General features: G+C 36.6%; 1 protein-coding gene across 1 annotated transcript in view; it reads right to left on the reverse strand.

The window, feature by feature from the left end:
• MUC2 (mucin 2, oligomeric mucus/gel-forming) overlaps window positions 1-21680 on the reverse strand; it is a 62896-nt gene that overhangs the window by 38759 nt on the left and 2457 nt on the right. The window contains exons 3-28 of the mRNA XM_030949090.1: window positions 19685-19799; window positions 19441-19531; window positions 18935-19044; window positions 18491-18707; window positions 17928-18053; window positions 17137-17254; window positions 16665-16803; window positions 16029-16139; window positions 14952-15021; window positions 14452-14589; window positions 13758-13922; window positions 13055-13149; window positions 12033-12163; window positions 11131-11382; window positions 10187-10239; window positions 9811-9920; window positions 9249-9400; window positions 8671-8809; window positions 8008-8118; window positions 7533-7712; window positions 6285-6524; window positions 4920-5076; window positions 3603-3731; window positions 1580-1730; window positions 818-861; window positions 46-249 (exon numbers count right to left, since the gene is read on the reverse strand). Coding sequence (XP_030804950.1) covers window positions 46-249; window positions 818-861; window positions 1580-1730; window positions 3603-3731; window positions 4920-5076; window positions 6285-6524; window positions 7533-7712; window positions 8008-8118; window positions 8671-8809; window positions 9249-9400; window positions 9811-9920; window positions 10187-10239; window positions 11131-11382; window positions 12033-12163; window positions 13055-13149; window positions 13758-13922; window positions 14452-14589; window positions 14952-15021; window positions 16029-16139; window positions 16665-16803; window positions 17137-17254; window positions 17928-18053; window positions 18491-18707; window positions 18935-19044; window positions 19441-19531; window positions 19685-19799 — 3548 coding nt within the window. The remainder of the gene's footprint in view (window positions 1-45; window positions 250-817; window positions 862-1579; window positions 1731-3602; window positions 3732-4919; window positions 5077-6284; window positions 6525-7532; window positions 7713-8007; window positions 8119-8670; window positions 8810-9248; window positions 9401-9810; window positions 9921-10186; window positions 10240-11130; window positions 11383-12032; window positions 12164-13054; window positions 13150-13757; window positions 13923-14451; window positions 14590-14951; window positions 15022-16028; window positions 16140-16664; window positions 16804-17136; window positions 17255-17927; window positions 18054-18490; window positions 18708-18934; window positions 19045-19440; window positions 19532-19684; window positions 19800-21680) is intronic.

Genomic DNA, 21680 nt, shown 5'->3' on the forward strand with positions numbered 1-21680 from the left:
CTTAAAGAAAACAATTTTTAGATCACATCTATATTGATGATTTACCTGTGGTGGTGGTGGTGGTAAGAGTACTGTGAGGGGAGGAGGTTGAAATGGTTGTAGGCAAAGATGTTGGACAGGGATAGACTTCACCAGGGACTACAGAGCCATTTTCTGCACAAACGTATCCTATACATATGTCGCCGTCCTGTACAACTCCCACAGTAGCACCCTCTTCATAACTCGTTCCATTGATGACACAAGGACATCCTGCAAGAAAGAGCTTTACTGTGCAATTTTTCTACTACCATGTGAGAGGCAGAGGCAAAATACTTATGGACAAGAGAGCATTTACATGAGTCACGCATGTTTTTCAGCTCCTGTTCCTGGATCTTAGATCTACTATATTGTGCTAATTTATCTTTACATTTAAAGCAATGTTAGAACATATTTAATCAAATCCTGAATAAAATGCCTGGTGGTACAGACTTAGAAAGTAGGTTTTAAAATGTTCTAAGAGAAATAATAATTGAAATTTACTATCTGACAGTTTTATATTAATAACTACATGTTCAGGAAGTGCTAACTTGTAGTGAAATCCATTAGTTTGGATATGGGACATGGGGAGAAACACCGAAAGGGCATGAGAAAAAGGTTTAACCAGAAGTATTAACAGCAAAGTTCAAAAAAAGTGCTGCCAAATTTTCTTTAGTCACAACTTTCACTAGCACTGGAAAGAATTATTCTAAATCAATACTAAGCCTTTGTAAAGTCAGACAGAGCAGTTCTGTGCATTTGCTTTTCTTTTTGTTTCCAGAAAAAACCAAACGTTATTTACCTGGGACTGGATTACACTCTATGGATCCTGACGGGACACAGACACTAAAAGAAAAAATTTCAAAAATTAAAATGTTGCTGATATTTTATTGCACTTGTTAGCAGAATCAAGAGCACAGAAACATAGATATTTGTCACTTGATCTTCATTCACACTACTGCATATTTTTCTGGGTATATTTTCTAGTATTGCCTACCATTTTTCTTTCAAACTAAATCACCACTTTCAGTTCAATTGCGAGTTGCAATACTGCAATAACAACTGTTTTGCAGAGTGAACTTTCAGCTAGATCAGATTATTCTCTGGTCACCATGTGAAGCCAGAGGTGTAAGTGCTGTCATTGCTAACACTCTAAGCATGAAGAGTTAGGACTCAACTATCTCTTTCAGGGCAAGAGTATTTCAGACTACAGTGATTTTGAAGTCCCAGTTTTAAGTAAGAATGCAAGGCAGAGTAGCCCCTCTTCCCAAAGAGTACTGAGAATTGAAAGGTTGTTTTAGAAGTTCATTGAGGTTTCATTACAAAATTTATGACAGTTGACAGGTATAATTACTGAATTTGCTAATACACTTATTATAATAACACTACCAACCTAAAATCTGGATTATTACGGGTTTGGAAAATTATGAAATCCAAGAATATACCAGCCCTTCAGCTGAAGTTGCATCTCTATTTGTTTATTTGTTTGAGGCTCAGTAAAGTAAATTAAGGACTCTGCATACACTAATTATTTCCTGAATTACTGCAAGTAATTTTTATATACCATGTTGTACAGTTTTTGTCTGTGGGTACTTGTTGCCATGGGGGTATGTAGGTTCCATCCTCGAGGTAACATCCACATTGATCTCCAGTCACACATTGCTTTGTCTCTTCATTATAAATAGGCTTGTCCTTAGGGCATCTGGGGTAGCAACCTATTGATGACAGGTAGAACAGAATAAGGATGAAGAAAAAGTACAAAAAGTTACTTTTGTACCTTCTGAAGGTAAACTATTCTCGCTGAATCAAGCATAGTGAAGGAAATCTAAAACTTCCCGTTCAAATCAAGCTGTGGACAATTAGTCTTTCCAAAAGACTTCAACAGTTCTCATTGATAATATTGGTGTGAGGAGGATTAAGTAAGAAGTTTTTTTATGAAAACTAGTGAAGTTTCTTTTTCTTAGTTCAATATCTTGGAGAAACCCCTAATACGTACTAATTTCTATGGGCAACTAGTAGTTTTAAGACAAAGAAACACCCCAATTTTTGTATAGATCACTGTATCAATAATACTTTTGTGCGGAATATGGAAGCAGATTCACTTACAAACAGGTTTTCCACTACATTTCTTGGAACATTAGGCCTTGTTTATATGCCTAGAATACACCAGGTATCTCTACCTCAAACAGATAATTTATCTGTGTTTTTCTTTACCCACAGGCAGTGATCCAAACTTTACTGCAAGGAATTAATTGACTGTCAATTGTCATTCAATTTTTCATGTAAATACAGTTTAAAATATTATTCTGTTGTTATTACTATTATTATTATATTTCCTTCCTCCAAATAACCTCTTATTAAGTCCAATTATTAATGACATGAAGTTCTCTTTTTACTGTACTGAAGTTCTAAATAGCCTTTAAACAGAAGCACCATGTAATTAGCTGGTACTTAAAAGTCACTTTACACTGCAAGACTGTACTTAAGATGTCCTAACAAAAATAGGTGTGCTCAAAATTTCTATTGAAATTAAAAAAACAAAAGTAATTCAGAAATATAATTGGATATATAATAATCTGCCTTCTGACACTTCCCAAATCTTATCTATCTAAGACTATAAGATAATTTATTTTAAAATACAGAGGCTTGTTGGGTTTTTAAAAAACATTTTGGTTGGGGATTTCAGTTGATTTTTAGTAGGGTTTTTTGGTGTGTTTTTTGGTTTGGTTTTTTTTTTTTTTTTTCTGTTTTGCTTTGTTTGGTTTTGTTCGGTTTGGTTTGTTCTGTTTCTCTTGAGTTTTCATTTGTTTGATTTTTTTCTATCAATTTTTTTACTAGCAGTTCAAAGCAAAGTCAAATTCAAGGCATTTCTTGCCAATCCCTAAACTGAAGATAACTGCTTCCAGAACAGACCAAAAAGACTTTATGGCTAAAAATACAGCTCCTTTCTCCAGCTTCACCATGTAGTAAACCAGGAGATACTTGTAAAGTCTTTCACATTCTTGGATCATTTCAGTCCTTTTAATATGAAATTCCTGTTCCATTACCAACCACAAGGACTGTCACCTACTAATATCTCATCTGCAAAGGAAACAGAATCTCCAATACGAATCCAATATAAAGCAGCATCAGTGTGTCTGCTATAAAAAATATTTTCCAGTGTAAAGGTAGGTAAACGTTGCAGACTAATCTAGTAAAGGCAAGATGATCTGACACATAAAAAATGATAAGGTTAAAAATACCCAACTATCAGTGACTTGCTTCTTTGTCATATTGAAGATTTTCCTGCTTGTAAAATACTTTTGCAAGGGATTCAAAATAACCATGATGTAATAATAATGCATGTTCAGGATATTATCCAAGCAGAGAACTAGTTTTGTGGCTGATAGCAATGTAATGTCTATCACCCATTGATGTTAATAAATAATACATTACATTATAGGAAACAGTTATGTAAGACTGGAGGCAAACTCAGCATAGCAGATTTAGGAACATCTCATCAAGTCGACTTACTAGTGCATAATCATTAAAAGATATCTGAACAAAGTTATACGAAACACAATATTAAGTGGCAAGGAACTTATTACCTTCCAGTAATGGTACTGTAAAGTTGGTGCTGACATTATTGATCATCCTGCAGGTTGTGATATTACTGCCACAAGGCTCATAGTGCCAGTCACACTCATTGCGAGGGTTGTAGTAGTCACAGAATATCGCTGATGAGAAAAGAGAGAAGCTGATTAAAAACAAGGTTGCCAGAATGCACTTCTGAGCAGGCCTTTAAAGGTACAAGCTATATCAATCTACAAATTAAGCTGGCCAAATTTCTCTTGAGGTAAAAGACCTGGACTTTCTGCTACTCTGCTTAAATTTAGGATACATCAAAACACTGGTGCCCAAGACTGAAATTTTAAATATTCAGGCCATTGGGTAAAAATGTTTCAAATCATAAAGAAAAACTATTTTTAAAAATTAGTTTCGTTTAAAATTAAAGGTATATTTCTGACAGTATTTTTCTTGTGTAGCTACTAGCAAACTCCTAAATATTTTTCAATTTCATAGAAAATAGTTCCATCTTGCTGTATCACACAGGCTGAAAGTCCAAAAGGAAGCATATGAACCACTATGAATACAACTTAAATGCAGCTTAGATGACTAGAGACAGAGGAAGGAGTTTTTATCAACTTATATCTCAGAGCTGAATTAAGCTTGCAATTTTTGTTTCACTGGCTTCTTACACTTAAAAGCTCCAATTAGTCCAAATTCTTAATCTGAATGATTTTTTAAAAATTCCACTACTTAGAATCTCAAAATTTTGATTTGAGTGCTTTTTTGGTAATATTAATTTAAATACTATTCTACATTAAATTATGATGTACTGGTATGAGTACTAGCACCACTAATGGACACCGCTTAATATACGTAACACTGATTAGGTTCAGGGCTACAGCATGGGAGAGCTATATACTTTTTTCTAAAATCAAACTCTGAGTAATTTGAACAACTGAAAGAGGAAAGGAGAAAGGAGAAAGGAGAAAGGAGAAAGGAGAAAGGAGAAAGGAGAAAGGAGAAAGGAGAAAGGAGAAAGGAGAAAGGAGAAAGGAGAAAGGAGAAAGGAGAAAGGAGAAAGGAGAAGAGAAGAGAAGAGAAGAGAAGAGAAGAGAAGAGAAGAGAAGAGAAGAGAAGAGAAGAGAAGAGAAGAGAAGAGAAGAGAAGAGAAGAGAAGATGCTGTACAGAAGACAGTTGAAATATACAAATTTATTAGCCTGTTTGTTCCCTGATATGCTGAGAAAAGGTTTCACCAAGTAGCAAGCATGACCTTGCAGTGACAGTACTAATGATTTATTTGACTGGCTTTCTGACAGCAGCTAGAAAGATACAGTTGTGTTTATCTGTTACTCACGGCAGATATCAGGAGTTCTCCAGAAAACACAAGCCTCAGCCTTGATGCACTCTTGGGCATACGCTGCAACTGCAGAGCAGAAGCACTCGCAGTCCCCACCGCTGTCACAGGAGCAGGCATCATGAACACAAGCCTCATAGTAAGGAAGTGGGTCCACCTGTCAGGGGAAGAAATGATGCTCCAGTTCATCTCCAAATTAGTTTTCAAACTAGTATGTTTGAGAGCTCTTGATATATGGGAATTGAGCTAGGAAGGAATGAGACTGTGTCTAAGAGTTACCAAATCACAAACACTTACAGGCTTGAAGGTGCTCAATATGTTTTGGGGAAAAATAGACTCAAAATAATATAGCTCCTTTGTAAGTTGCTATGACTGAAAAAACAAAGTAAGAGTCCTTGGCAGTGCTCACATTTTCTAATAGATTTCCATTTTAGTGCTCCCAAAACCAAGCTGAATTGATGCCAGTGAAGTCTTCCAGCAAGCTTTGTCAACCAAATGGTGAACAACATCAGAAAGGCTGCATTCACAGCAAATGTGAAGTATGCAATTTTGTGCCTATCAGTTTTTGGAGTTTATCCAATGCACATTAAAAAAAGCTTTTTTTTTTCATTTGAGACTGCAAGAGGAAAAACATAGACTGGATTTTTGTTGCTGAAGTAAACCACATGGAAATATATAACAAATTAATTAAATTAATAATTGTTTGTGACCTTTCCACTGCGATTTAAGAACAAATTGTTCTTAATATTACCATGCATTGGGAAAGAGGTGAGAAATAAAGAGGAGTGCTCTCTATGCACTGTACTCTGAAAGCTGTGGGCTGTCACAGTGCTTGTTTGGAGGCACAGTACCAGCAGCTGTCTGTCTAAACTATGTGATGCCAGTGATGTCTAATAAGATCCTTTTGTGGATTGAATACTACAAGAAGTAGTAGCCTCTTCAACAGCCACCTTTCATGTTTAGTATGAATTTCCATCAGGAGATGGATCTGATGATTGTAAGGTCCTTCAGTACTTGTAATTCTGACTGTCTCTCAACAAGACATGGTGCAACTGCACCGAACACAGGCCTGTTCAGGATACATTTTTGAAGCTAACTTGCAGAGTAGTAGCAGTGAAACTGTGGTGATGAATATGGGTTTGTACAGCTGGGGCTGCCACCACCACTGACACAGTCCCATTGCGACAGAGACTTGGACTACTTTGATTAAGGCCACATGCAAATTCTGACACCTGTAGCTGTACTCAAGACTTAATTGAAGATCAATCTATTTAACCATCTCTTCATTCATTTCTGATGGTCTTTTTGGTTTTGCATTATCAGAAATGCACTGTGCTGTCCCATCACCTACTGTCTTCTACAAACCTTGGAGTGACAAATTTTGAAGACTTCACTCTGGATGATGCTGCATTCTTTCTCTGCCCAGGACTTCCGGTGTGGTTTCAGATCACAGGGCTTAATCTCTTGTGTGACATCTGGGCACATGGGAGATTGTTTCCATGAATTTCCAAAATTCAGAGGATTATTGTCCTGCAGTCCACTCCTTGTTGTAAAATCATTGTTTGCCTTGTCATCAAAGTTGCCACACAGACCACACACTTTGCCCTGGAAAAGAAAATTCAGTTTTTAAATATACCATGGAAATTAGAAACAGACTCCGGCAAAGTAAGAGCAAAACATTGACATGAAAAACAACAAATAACTGTCTGTGTAAATAATGACTTTCTTCTTTACTGTCAAATCATTTGTGCAGAAAATGAATTTCTATTTGTCTGTCCTCAGCAAATTATTCAGCTGCCATGTCTTCCTTCCTTGAAATCATTTATATCTAGTGTATTTCCATATCTCTGTCTCCATATCCAATTTAAAACATTAAAGGGTGCCCAAGCCTCTTACAGCTGAGAAGAATTTTTTATTCCCCATTCTCAATTTATCATAACTCACCTATTAATATAAGCCTGAGATAATTAATTTCTGCTCAAAGCTGTTTTTATTAAAAGTTTCTAACATAATGATCACCATTTCTTCATTCAGAGAAAAGAAATGACAGGGACCTATTTTTCTTGAAAAGAAATGTATCAATCTGCCCTAAGTGGTGAATTTTTGGTAGTGTTATTTAAGGTCCACCAATCCCCTCAAGTAACAGTATGTCACTGTTTGTACAATGCCTCAATATTCTTCAATTCAGCACAATGAATTTCAGGAACCAGAAGCATGGCCATACATTGCATAGGGAGTTTGGTTTAAACACAGGGCTGAGATTGCATGTAGTTTTCCAAGCACATGTGCAGTCAGTCCACATCCCCTTAATTATTCTGGATGATTGGCTATCAATACTCAGAAACCCAAGAGTATTGCCTGAGACGTTTATCTCTATTGGAATAACATTCTATGCACTCTGTGCAGTGCATTGTGATATACTGCATTGTGATATATTGTAAGAAACCCCAGAAGCACTTCTGCAAGCTGTGACTTTAACAATACAAGCTGACCATTAATGCACAGAGGATATAGGAATTAGACATAGAGTCAGAATAAAAGAACATTTATGTTCTTTTATGTTTCCTTGTCTATTCAGAATACTACTTCAGAAGAAGACAGACAGGCACTAACCTTGTAATCAGGGCTCAGCTTGATGAAAACAGTAGTCTTCTTGTCCCAGATCAGCATCACACCATTGCTAGCCTCAATAACCAGGTACAGGCCAACTGTCCTGTTCCAATACTGCACATCATCACCAACATCTCGCTGAATTTCTTTGTACTCTTTGTTCTCCAATTTCAGTTCAGTTTTCTGAAAGATAGAGAAGTATTGTAACACTAATTTCTATGATGAGACAAAATATTAGACACCTGTAACAATGCAACTCATTCTGAAACCAGTAGCTACAACTCTGGGATGACTTCCAAACAGAGTGGTGTAGCACTTCTGTTTGAGAGAGTTTTTATCACCTGAGAACCTACACCTTTACAGAATAATTTGATAGGGCCTCTAAAGCTTGTTACAGCTGCTTTTAGGGGCGTGAATTTAGAGCATTACATTTTTAGTAATACTTGATTACTGATATGTACTGACTGACATCACTCACCCCTAGGAACATTTTGATAGCCTTTGAGCAGGTGACTCCTGTAGTTCCACAAGGGACATTCTCTGTGATGATACTGAATGAGCCGCTGGAATTTTTGTCACCACAGAAGTCCTATTGAAAAAGAAAAAAAAAGAACATGAGAAAAGTAGGTAGAATATTCCATTGTAGTCCAATTTCATAAGAATTGCAATCATTTAAATCTTCACTGTGTATAAATAGTTACTGCTTCTTCAAATGTGAGATCCTACACACACATATTTTTACAGATGCATAGCCATACATATATACTTCCATGCATACATATAAACAGTTAACACAGTCTCAGCCTGGGAAAAAGAGTGGGATAATAAAACAAAGTGAGGAATATATCTTTAAATAAAAGTTTCAAGTTTCTAAGCTTAGAATTTGGATTTATTTCACAAATGATAATTAGCTCTCACTGTAACATAGTTATGTTGCATGTAATTTATGATATCTGTATTTGAAAAAAAGAAAGCCTCATTCACACAGCTTGCCTGCACTGAAAAGACACAATTTATCTTGGCAGAATGTGTGAACCCCTTGGGAACAACGATGACAGACAATAAGGAATGACAAAACCAAAGAGGAAAGTAGATTTTCAAGGCAATCAAATTCCTTTTCAGCCCTCCTGATGAGCATTACCTGAGTAGCCACATATTCACAGCTCCCATCAAAGTCATAGAATTTCCCATCAAAAGTGTTATAATGGCCACTTCCATATATCATACAAGTCCCATAGCACACATCCTCCGTGCATTTCCAAACCCCTTTCTGGCAGGTGCTAGAAGAGAGCAGAGAAGTTGAATTTTCAGATCTCACCAAGAGTGTGCTGTTTGAAAAGCTGCAGAACAAACCAAGCAACTGCCTGATATAATGTGATAATGTGCAAAATATCCAAGCCTCAACTTCAACTGATAAGCCTGTTTTTAAGCCTATAACATGATTTTCACTCTGGTGAGCTACAATCTTTAGATTTGATAGCATTTATTTTAAAAAAATTAGTGAGTTTGCGCAACAAAAGATGCCTACTGAAAATAGAGGTAACTACCACCCCCATACTTCCAGCAGAATCTGTATTTTCTGAGATAGCAATAAGTATTCCTGAAAATTAAGGATGATACTTGCAGCTTTTACAGCTGCTGTAGCACATAAGCCTAGATATGACTATGAATATAGTGCATAGAATATATTCTAGAAGAGAGTATTCACTTATAACTCACCAGGTGTTGCAGTCCACTTTTATCTTGTCTCCAGAAGAATACCACTGATTGTTGTGAATGCATGGGCAATCTTTTTGCTCAACACAGCCCCCTCTCCCATCATCAAATAGACCTTCAGGGCACACACAGCCTGAAACACACTCAGTCTGGAACTAAGGAATATAAGGAGAAATGGTTACCTTATGACAAAGCGCTGCATCTTAATTCCACTTCTTCACACTTTAAAATCTGCATTTAAAACCACACAGTCTAATATTGATTAGTTTTATAAGATTCTTTTTTTTTCTAGGTTTCTAATGTTTTTCTTTTCTTTTTGGATTGTCTAAGAACTCAAATTCTTTTTTGCTTGGAAATTATGACTCTAGTGAAGATACAGTAAAGAGAAGAGGGAAACCATTGTGAAAATGGCAACAGATTATTATCATGGGTGGGGGGAGGAAAGTGTAGATTAAACCAAAGAGAAATAAACTGCTAGTTACAACTGTATTTGCTGTGTAGCACCATGTCATGTAAAGAATACAGAATAAAGAAAGCAAGACACACAGAAAAGTTGAATACATACATGATCGCTTTGAGGAGTATGACAGCTAAGTTGTAGAGGTGTTTGGGAAGTCCACTTCGAGAATGCATTACAGTCAAAGTATGTCTTGCTAGAAGAACATTCTTCTTCACCTGAAAGGTACATTGTTGGTTTAGATCGATCAAGGCAAAAGAAATGTTAGTGAAAGGTGGTAGTTTCTCAGACAGAAATCTCAGTCTATCCTTATGAAAAAAATAGACTTACTGAAGAGAGAACAAAGCGAAAATATGTTACTATTTTACATAAAGAGAAAAAATATGCAAAACAAGTAAATGGAAAATTCAAAAAGGGAAGTAGGTTTGGATTGGGAGGTTGGCTATGGATTTTATTCTAGTTTAGTTTATAGAATGTCACTTACTTCTCATTCTTAATTTCACTGAAGTGCACTGGATCTTTGCATTTCGGCAAACACTAGAAAAGTGAAGTAAGTAGAAATTAAAAAAAAGCAAGCTCAATGTCTTCAATTTAAGACTAAGGACTTGTTTATATAAATTTGAGAGTATTTATTAAAGATATCCTGCATAATTTCTACTGGAATTTCAAGGCCAATTCTATTGAATTACACTCATTAATTTTTTTGTTGGAGAAAATATGTAGCAAGATTTTAGGCATAATGCACAGAAAGGTTATGTTTTAAGAAATGACAGCTATTCTATTAATCTTTAATACTATGTTCTATGATGACTCAGGAATTAGATAGTAATGACACATAATAATTATAATTTAAATGAAAGCCTCCATTTGGATACACAGTGTATTTTCATGACTATTGAATTTATATGCTGCAAATTTGTTGACCTATATGCTTCTTCTGCTGGATGAAAGAAGGCATTTCACAGTTTGCACTGATGACTCAGGCAGCAAACTGTTGTCAGAGACCATGGGAAAATACAAAAGAATCATAAATGTTGTTTTCAAAAGCCTATGTTACAGTGAATACATATCAAGGGGACCTTCCTCCAGTGGAAAACTAGCAATCTGTGTCTGCTAGAAAAGCAAACACAACACATAGTTGGCCCTTTAGCTTCCTTTCACCATTCTGCCTAACAAAGCCTTATTAACACTGTAGCTTCAGAATAACATTTATCTGTGAAGGCCAATACTCACACCTCCAAAGCAAGCCGCACTTCTCAACTATTGATAAATTGCATTGCAACAGAACAATGCTTTGCTCAGCATGAAGACGATGTGAAATGCATTATAAATACTCATTAAAGTACCAAAAATCCTATGCACCTTACACCTAACAAGTAATTTTTAAAGGGCTTTTTCCCCACAAACAGAAGCCAAAATAAAACATACCAGCGTTCTCCATCTTTTGTGAAATACTCCCCAGGTTCCAGGTATGATCCCTTGTAATAACATGGGCACTGGGAGATGGGCACACAGTTATCCTGGTTATCCAAGTATGTATTGGTTGGGCAGCCACAGCCATCCACAGGAGCAAAGTCTTGCAAGCAATACTTTTCACCATCAGCAAGGGAGCGACAGGTTTGCTGGCACATTGTAAGGTTGTAAAGGAAGACTTGATTTCCTGGACAAGAAGATGCTTCACTGCCTGGAGGGAAAAAAACCAAACTGATAAGTAAGGGATGCAGGATGGACAATTTGGCCTTGACATTTCCATTTTGGTTTCTTTGGCTGTGCCGAATGTAGTGATAAAAACATTCCCTTAGATCTTATTAAAGTATCAGAAAAATATCAGAAGTCACAAGTAATACTAACCTAACTTTTCCAGTTGAAGATTTATTTTTAACTGCTACTAATAGTTTCTACTTTCATAACCCTATCTGTTTCACATACTGATAATCAGATAGTGAGCACAATATAATAAACTGCTAGTCTCTAACTGACTGAGCTGTTGATGTAGAGCAAGCATGATCAGAAACAAAGACATTGATAAACAAATGCACAGTAAAAGCCCTGATGGCTGGGATTCCATTAGTAAATGGAATCCTATTAGCTAGACTGGGAAAAGAAGATGAAAGTTAAAAATATTGTTTTCTACTTTTAAGTATAAAAATTTCAAATTACATCTGAAGAATATAATACAAATTAGTAAACATGATCAGCATTGTCTCTTTTTGGTCCATTAGATACTCCAAATCCCTTAACAGTGAGATGGATCACTAACAATCAAATTAAGAGAGAGCCTGCTTATTTCTCATGGTTAATTATTTCAACAGGGATTACTGTTCCATTACTTACTGCAAACACTCTTTCTCCAGTCTCCCAGTATGATCCCTTTGAAAGCACAGGCTCTTGAGTAAGAGGACAGGGCAGCACACAAACATTCTTCATTGTCTTCACAGAGGCAGGTGTCATATTTACATTTCTGAAAAGAAAGAACCAAAGGGTCAATAAGTCTACAAGAAATCAATGGGCAATTGCAACTTGATTGCTACAAAACGTCCTGTCAGCTTTTCCTGATGTTTTTTGTATTAATTCCCATGACCAGAGAACAGTGAAAGGAATGGACAAAGACCAGAGAGTTAAAGTGCTGCTTCATTTAATACACAATGAAAATACTTGGATGCTTATTCTAACATAAGCCAAGTCCCTTGAACCTTTAAAAAGTAGTCAGCCTCCTAAGAACACATTTTTCAAAGGATATTGATGCCATTCCTTCTCAGTTACTAATTAGAAATGCAGAGAACCACAAAAACTAGAATAATACAGGCAAAATATTAACCAGGTCTACGAAGACCTTCACAACATTTGAGCTCACACTGACTTCCAAGTATAAGCAATGATTTTACAATTCCTTTTCCTCAGGTGAGCCTCCCTTACTGCTCAACAGAGACGAGCACGAGGGAAAAGAATTCATGGAGACTCTGGCATGAAAATTATTTGGTGTTACATTCCAACCAATATATGGTTGCAATCTTCCCCCCACTTTAGAGAAACTAATGCTTCTAAACTTAAACTGTGCACATCTGCAACTCTTGAGTCTTCTTTTCAGTCCAAATATCCAAGCCAATAAACATGTCACAAAAAGTAAAAAAGCAAAATAAAAAATGTACATTTTTATTCAGCAGCAGTCCATAAGGATCTCATCACATAAGATACTTTGGATGCTATGTTGCTTGAATCAGCCAATGTAAAAACTTTGGCATCTCTTATGGACAAGTTACTCACTGACGTCTCAAATGTTGAAACAATGATAAATGTCTACAGTTAACCATCCGAAATAATGCAGTACTAAAAGAGTGCAAAATTACAATACCTTATAGTATTCTGAAGGATCAATAGCTATGTGACATCTTGCAAAAGGACCCTTTGTGTTTCTCAGCAAAGAGCACCAATGCTCAGCATAATTTGCTGCAAAAAAAAAAAAAGGAGAAATTAATCACATTTCCTTATCTTCAAAAAAAAAGAGAAATTAATCACATTTCCTTATCTTCCTTGTGTCATGCCTAGTTATGCTGATACATAAATGCAGTGCAGAAATATGAATGAGAGAACTGTGTGCATTTTGGGGAGTGGAGAAACTACATATAATCACCACACATGTACTTCTAATCCTTCAGAGACATGCAATCATAAAATCAGAAACTGCACCGTAGTTTTGCAATTTGTACACATGGAATTGTGACAGATCTTTCCATTTGGGGACCATAAATTTAAGTTAAACACAAGGATACATAATGCTACGAGATACAAGCTGTCTTTGCAGATAGTACAAATTAATGACTGTTTGTCCCATTCTACCACCTCAGGATTCTTTTACAATCACCCTTTAAATTTTCACTTCAGTTTGATGAAGTGCTTGTATGTATACATACTTGCAGATATTAATTATTAATGTTACAGCCCTGTAAAAAATCTTCAATGCCCCACTACAACTCTTACAGGCCTGTTGCAGTAATGCACAGCAGACACTGCTCATCCTGGCAGAAGCCAAGCCTCTGACTTATTAATGTGCTTACCACTTTCAATGCTGAGACTGCAGGGGTCTTCCAGCTTTTCTACCTGGTCTGTGCAGGTGGACTGAGCTTTCCATGTGTTAGCAAAGGCAGATCCTGTAGCCTCAATCAGCCCACTGGTTGTTCTAAAGTCATCACCTTCCATTCCATTGAAGTTTCCACAAAGACCTATTTGAGAACAAGGTAAAAATTTCACATAAGCATTACTTAGTCTCATACTGAAAGGTCAAAGGAAAGGGACAACTGATCACAAACACTATAAACAGCTGATTATTCCACATCAATTTAATGCATAGTATAAATACTGTGGTTTTAGATGCCCTGGTTTAAATCTTCCACATCTTCAAGAATAGTAACCATGAAGATATCTGTGCTTCAAGAGATTACTACTCTAGCCTAAATTTTTTATGCTTTCTGATTATATTGAAACCACAAAGTACACCAAAAACCTGGTTTTGTGGATAGTTGAAAATTAGACCAGATACAAAAGAAGGGAATATTCTAAGAAACACCTATGTACTGGCAATGATAGGTCATTTCAATATCAAAAAATAAAACCACACTTCTAGTGCCAATTTTCTTTCTGTTTTCTCCCCTCAAATTAACAAGTAGCATGAGTTATCACTCATATAAAGAATACATGATTATTCAGCTGTGAAACAGCATGACTTTGCTTCCCATTTGCATAGACACTTGCCTTGAAGTTTTCCTTTAACTGATTGATCCACAGTCACAAACAGCTGCATGACTCGAAACAGCTGGATCTGCATCTGAAGCCCAAAAGGAGTTTGTACAACAAAGTAGTTGGAAGATGGCTTGAATACTGAGAAGCTGGCTGAAAAACAAAACATGAACTGTTGTAATGAACCAATACACACAGGCTGCCAAAAGAAACACTTCTTATTAGATTCTCATGTATCACCCAGCATGAAATCTCTGAGACCAGGATCAAATTAATATTTTTTTTCCTTTAAAAATCACTGGCCAACTAGATATGATGCTGGTGCTTACACACTTAACAAATTGATTACTTAAAGGGCTGGTCTCTGGGATCAGAACCAAATGGGCATGCTCACACCATCTAACCAGGTTTGGAAAGTGCTAAATACCCCTCTTCCACTTTTGCCTCTATAAAAATACACCCCTCCATGAGAAGCCAGGTGTGTGATACTTGACATACAAGGCTGTGTCCCTTACTTGACACATGAGGCACATTCACTGTCATCTCATTCAGGAGCACGCTGCCATCTGATCTGAAAACTACCACCTGTGTAACAGCAAATGGAATCAATGAGGTTAAAGGGACCGAGGAAAATTAAGATTTTACAAATACAAAGAAGATTAACAGCAAGGACATTTACACATTTAGGCTCTGTCTGGAACTCCAAATTTTTGAAAGGAAAAATCTATGTGAAAATTTAACATGGCAGCAGCCCTAGAGATTATGCCTAAGGTTTTGTCTTGCTATTCAGTGTTTCTCTTACATCTGCCTACAAGAATTCATGGCAATAATGAAATGCAAAACTCATTTATATTGGGCCCTTTGGTTTCAGCAAGTAGAAGAAAATATTAGGTCTTCAGGATCTATAGGAAGTTCTTATTCCTTGTTAAAGCATGTGCTACAGCTTCTGTGTGATGGTTAATATGATTCTGACATGGTAAGAAAGCAGTTTATTAAATTTCCTCAAAAAATGCTATTCTACATACAGAAACATAAAAATATTGGATTTTGATTTGGTTCTCTTATGTTCTAGTAATGCTGTCAAGGACATGGAAGTCCATAAATATGTGAGGAAAATAATGTGTATATGTAAGTAAATTATGTATACAGATAGTCTATATATTCTCATAAACAAAGAGAATACTAAAGTGAATATTTGAGAAGGTTGGATTGTATCACCATTTAAAGACAGGATTTCTTCTGAAAAAGACTCAATTAGAACTATAAAATTATATCTGAATGAAGAAAAAAAATATGACGTGGAGAAGAATAGGTACCCTTCCTCCCAGATGCCTGGAATTCTGTGAGAAAAATCATATCACACAGAGCAGAGGAAAGAAGACGGAGAAATGTCAGTTGTTTTGAATCTCGTATTTTCTTAAGTTTAGGTTTATTTTGAATTCTTGAGGCAGAAACCTGAGCTGTTTGTCAGCCTGTCTGAGGTTCCTTATCTATCCACAATAATGACTCCAGAAGAAAAAAGTATTCACCCACATTAAGGGAAATATATTAATTTTCAACATATCTAGCAGAATCTACAGAACAGCACTTACATTCTTTTTGTTATCCACTAACAGCACAACAGTCTTCAAGCAGGTCTGTTTGTCTGTGGAGCCACAGGGAGCCAGTTCTGCCAGGAGAGCATAACTCTCATTTGCAGTACCCTACAATCACAGGGAAAGAAATGTCCATTAGTCATATTAAAACTCTCATGAGATGATTTCCACAACAAAGACTAAATTCATCAGTTACAATAACTTTCCTAAATCAATAAGATTTTCCTCATCCTCTAGAAAAAAGGACACCAGATATTTTAGGGATAAATGAAACAGCTGCCTACCTCTTTTCCCTACCTGACTTTGACACTCAGACTTAGAAAAAGCTATTACAGAAGTGGCCAAGAACTTCTTATCCTGAGACCTTTCTATTTCTTACATACAAAGGACTTCACTGGATAATGACAGCATAGGCAGTCTTCTATCTCACTGAGTTAATCACCCATTGCAATAAGTCCTCAGCTACCTCGTATGGCAATTACAGCTAAATCCTGAATTTTCTAGTACAACTTCCAGCATTTCGACTTCCCTCAGCCCATGGAAGTGGACTAGAACAATAACTCCCAGCTGATACACATCAGCCTACAGACACTGTTTTACTCTACAAGAGAATAGCCCCACTGTACACAGTACCTTGGCCAACACATAGTAGCAGTCTCCATGGAAGGTGTATTTCTTCCCATCAAAGGTGGTAAAATGGGAACCTCCTTCCACTGAGCATGTGCCTGGGCAGGGTAGATCTTTGCAGGTCCATCTGCCTGAATTACAGGTGCTATAAACAGACAAATAATACAAAAAATGCTTGTAGTTACTACAGGATCTGAGAGCACTGAAAGTATCCATATATTTGGTAACCAGCAAGCTATCTCCAGGTGTTTTAAAACTGTGTCCTTGATCGTTCCCTTGAGATTTTCCCTCTGACATATGCCATAGAATCTGACATATGCCATAGAAACTTACCAGAAATTTTGTCCTATAAACACGCAACATAAACATTAAATTCAGAGAGTTTTCAGAACATCTCCTATGACCATGTGAAAATTTGAAAAATACAGGCCCATTTACAATCATTCAAAGAAAGGTGTACAACAACCAGGATCCTTACCATTCTTCACATTCTTTGGAAATGCTTTCTCCAGGCGCATAAGTCTTTCCACGAAGTTTGCAGTAGCATTGGCTAACAGGGATGCAGCCTTTTTCACTGATATCATCATACACAGTTCCTATAAAATACAACATTAACTATTCCAGCTCTTTTTCAAATAAGCAATTTCCTCAGAGGAAAAACTCTAATTTGCCACACAGGCAAGATTATCTAAACTCTGAAGAATACTGGCTCTATTTTTTGTAATATAAGACAGATGGAAAACACTTTGCTTCAGCTTTGAAAATTCAAGTCTGTTCATTTATATAGCTATACACAGATAAAAAGGTTATTGCAAGCAAATAAGAAAAACCTGAGAATGACACATTTAGATTCTTAGTCTTTTTGGCTGTGAAGACTATCACTGTAATCTTTCCTAAGGTTGACAGCAAGCCTGAGAATTTCACTCACTGTCCATTGCTGCTACTCTCTGTGCAAATGGTGTCCATTGTCTCAGAACTATTCAACCTAAAAAGCAGGATTTACTATATAGTATCCAAAACCCACTTGTTGAGAATTAACAAGCAGGTCTATTACCTGTCACTGTGTTAATATGTTTGACCTATAAATTAATTAATTAATCAATCAATTATTACCTCCTTAGAAAATTTTATTTTCCTCAAGGGGGGAAAATAATGAGTAGCACAACTTTTTTCTAAGATATAATTTGACTACATGTAGTATTTTCTTATGACTTCCTTAGCCAGGGCTCCTGCTTTTGTCCAAGGTGCAACAGCTAGAGTAACACTTGCCTTCAGGGCAGAAACAGCCATCCATGTAGTGCTCCTCACAAAGGCTGCTGATCTGCAAGTGTGAGCAAGTATCCATGCAGGGTGAGCTGCTTTCGCTATAGACCATGGTAGCAGGACAGGTCTTGGCTGAAAGAATAAGAAAGACCCCAGGAGTTATTTGAGTGTTAAGTCCATCATTCCTGAGAAACCACACCCTACTCCCTTCAAGCCAGTGGCATCTCAAGCCACACTCTACATGGCAAAGCATGTTTATCTAAATCTGAATTGCTTTCCCTTATTTTGATATTTACTTCTTTTGGTTTCAAATAGATCAAATTATTCCCATCTCCTGCAACATCAAATCTCAGGTTTTTTAATGGGAACAGAATTTGCTGAAAAATATTTCTTACTAAATAGTAAGAGTAACAGAAGAAGAAAACAGGGACACCATAATATTTTTAGCACTACTGATACGAAATTTATAATACATCCCAACAGCTTTGTAAAGAAGTAATGAATTTAAATTTCATGGTGCTACATGCATGAAACCTTTGGATCTTTGTAAAATTTGTGTAGCTGCTTACGGCAGAAGCTCTGTGTCCTCCATTCTCCCGGGCGGCCGCCTGCGTGCGAGCACTGGCGGGAATACTCAGAGATGGTGCTGCAGAGGCAGAAGGAGTCGTCCTTCCCATTGCAGGCACACTTGTCCTGCATGCAGGCTTGGATGTACATTTCCAAATTAAGACGCAGCCGACAATCAGCAAATGCAGGGGAAGTCAGCAACCTCTGACACTCGTCACGCTGAGGAGGAAGAGGAATAATGTTGAAGAGATTTACAGGTATCTGAGCTTCTGGACATTTCCTATCTTACAAAAAAAAAAAACCCTGTTGTCTTTTGAACAGTTAAGAAAAAATAACCATATATCCTGGAAGGGACAGTCCTCCCAGCTCCTTGCAATTAAATCCCTGTTGCTCAAGGATGTCTCCATGTATCCATGTCAAGGAATATCACCATGAGAAATACTTACATGCTCATTACAGCTTGGAAGAGCCTGAGTTTCATCTGGATCTTCACATTTGGAATTTGGTTTGCTGATCTTCTGCATATTCCCATATGTAATTGAGTTGTAGCTTGTATCTATGAGAAAAAAAATAGAAAGAGAACTTGCAGAGCCCCAAAAATTGACAACAAGGAGCACCTGATTCCTGGAACTGTACTGATAAAGGGAAACAGTTACTATGGTATCCAATATGCCAGTTAGACATAGGTACCTGCTCTGAATGATGTCTAACTGTGCTTAAAAATGTAAAGAGGAAACAGGAAAAGGAGGCTAGTAAAGAACAAAAAGATTAATCTGGAACAGAATAAACTGAGAATGCAGGAATTGCAGGAATGCAGCACTGGAACTTAATGTTTAGTCTGGGGCAATCACAGAAACCTCTCAAGTGAAATTTGCTCTCCTGTGATGTTTCTATGCACAGGGCTTGTCAGCCTATCTCTGGGGACATCTGTCAGCATGGTGGGATGACGCACCTCCCTTGATGAACTCATTGTAGATTTGAATGCCATTGTAATCCCCACAGAGACCACAGGTATGGTTATTAAATTTGCTGTCCAGCTCCACCTAAATAACAAAAAGAAAAAGGAAAAACACAAAAGAATTATCTTTTTCTTCTTCCTTTTTTTCCTCTCCTTCTTTTTTTTTTTTCTACTGAGATAGAGAAATATCCCAGGAAACCCAGGAAATACCAATTAAAACTACTTTGATCATACATACCATCAGGGCATCCTGCTGGTTCCACATCAGAACCATGCCTAATTTGGCATAAATCTTGGTGTAAATTTCATTGCTCTCAATGAGGACACCAGAGGCGTAGTAAGGTGTCTTCACACTAGGAAGAAAATCACGACTTTGCATTAGTTAGGGAACATAAGGGCTGACATGAATGTCTGTAATAAGCCAAATATCCCAAGGAATAGAGAAACTAGTCTGACTACCTCATTCTAACTGCACAGGGTGCCTTGTTTTAATGAGGCATAAAGTCTTCTCTTTCTGACACTCAGGACAATAACTCATTGCAAAAACTCATTTAAAAGCCAAAGCAATTCCAGAGGAAAAGCCTAACCAACACTTTGGGCTCTTCAACTTAAAAAATACCAAAATGTCAGATGTCTTCAAATTAATCAAAGAAAAACCATCATCATTGTGTTATTAAGAGACGATATTCAAACATTCACTAATAATTTACATCAATAAAAGGAGCTACAACATAATTTACAGTGTTTCTTTACCAAAATATCTCATAATCATTTCAGAGAGAATTAATGTTCCATTGCAAGGAACTGCCTCTTTAAGAGAGAGTTCAGAATGCACAGGCAGTTACAGGGACTGCCAACTAAATTTTCAAAAGGAAGGAGCATGTTAAGAGGAATTCAGCAGCTCTTCTCTAGTTAGTTAGTTTTAAGTGGACAGGACTGAGTTTGTTAATGGTGACAAAAGACACTTTGCAGAGGGCTAAGCATAGATATTTTTGTGTGATAACAATTTGTGTCTGTCTTACAAATAAACTGAACTGCTGAATTTCATTCAGCAATAAAAGAATTGTGGCAGGCAGTCTTATCCTATAAAATCCAAAAAACTAGAGTCTGCTCAAACAGAAGTAATATAAACTGGACTCAAGTCAAAATAACTGGTTATTTTTTCTACAGATGATCAATGTAATTGTTATCCATTAAGATTCATGCATGCGTATGCACATCTCTTAACTAGCCTCTTGACTGGGAGAACTTTATCTCCTGATTTTCTGTCTCTGGGGTTTTTACAGCTATTTAGCCCAGGCATTTTTTAACATGCCCAAATGACTTATACATCTAGGTGCAAACTCAGAGATCATTATTTCTGCTTTTGACTGCATTGTTCATCAATGAACAATGAAGTCTTGAGGGATTATGTTTCTTGAGGGGAAACATAAAATGTTGGACATCTTTTCAGCTTTTAGCTATCACAACATGGAATATTTATCTTTTTTTTCTAATAGTAGGACATTCAATCAATCAGTGGATCAGATACTTGAAGGCTAATCCATACACTTTTCTACTTTACCGTTTTCACTTCTGCACAGTGAAATGCTATTTTGCATGACAATTGATAATTTATCATTTCAGAAGCAATATGGAAAATTGAGTTCTACCAAAAAAAATTCTCAAAGCAGCAAAAACCAGTTTGGCAGGGATCTGCTATTTTATGACAAAAAAATCTATCTAAGACAAAAATGGCTTAGTTTAAGAGAAACAGTTTTAAAATGACTTCTAACTTGTTTTTCATGGAGTTTTATTTTAAGACTTTAGTGCACAATAAAGAGCTTTATCAATTTGAGGCAATAATGCATTTTTGTAATTTTCTGTCATTTTATTATGCATTCTAATATGATCTTTGGAAAACTGAATGTTACTTTCAATCCTTGAACATATTTTCATTGCAGTGTCCTCCAAACTTTAGAGCAAAAGCTGAATTCTGAGCAAAACCGAGTTCTCCAATGACAATTAAAAAGTTCACTTTTTTTCAATTATGCTGAAACATACTAATTAACTCATGAGTTGCTTCACTTGATACAGAGTATAAAGGCACACACTAGAAGGATAAGCTAACGATAGGAAAGACTAGGTTAAGACACTACTTAGCATCAGTAATGGTGTCAAACGAGTTTCTTGTGTAATCATATTATAAGAGGAGAAAAATAACACTGCTTAGTCTGAAAAAGTACATAGTGCCA

The sequence above is a fragment of the Camarhynchus parvulus genome, chromosome 5 (genome assembly GCF_901933205.1).
Source record: "Camarhynchus parvulus chromosome 5, STF_HiC, whole genome shotgun sequence".
Taxonomy (NCBI): domain Eukaryota; kingdom Metazoa; phylum Chordata; class Aves; order Passeriformes; family Thraupidae; genus Camarhynchus; species Camarhynchus parvulus.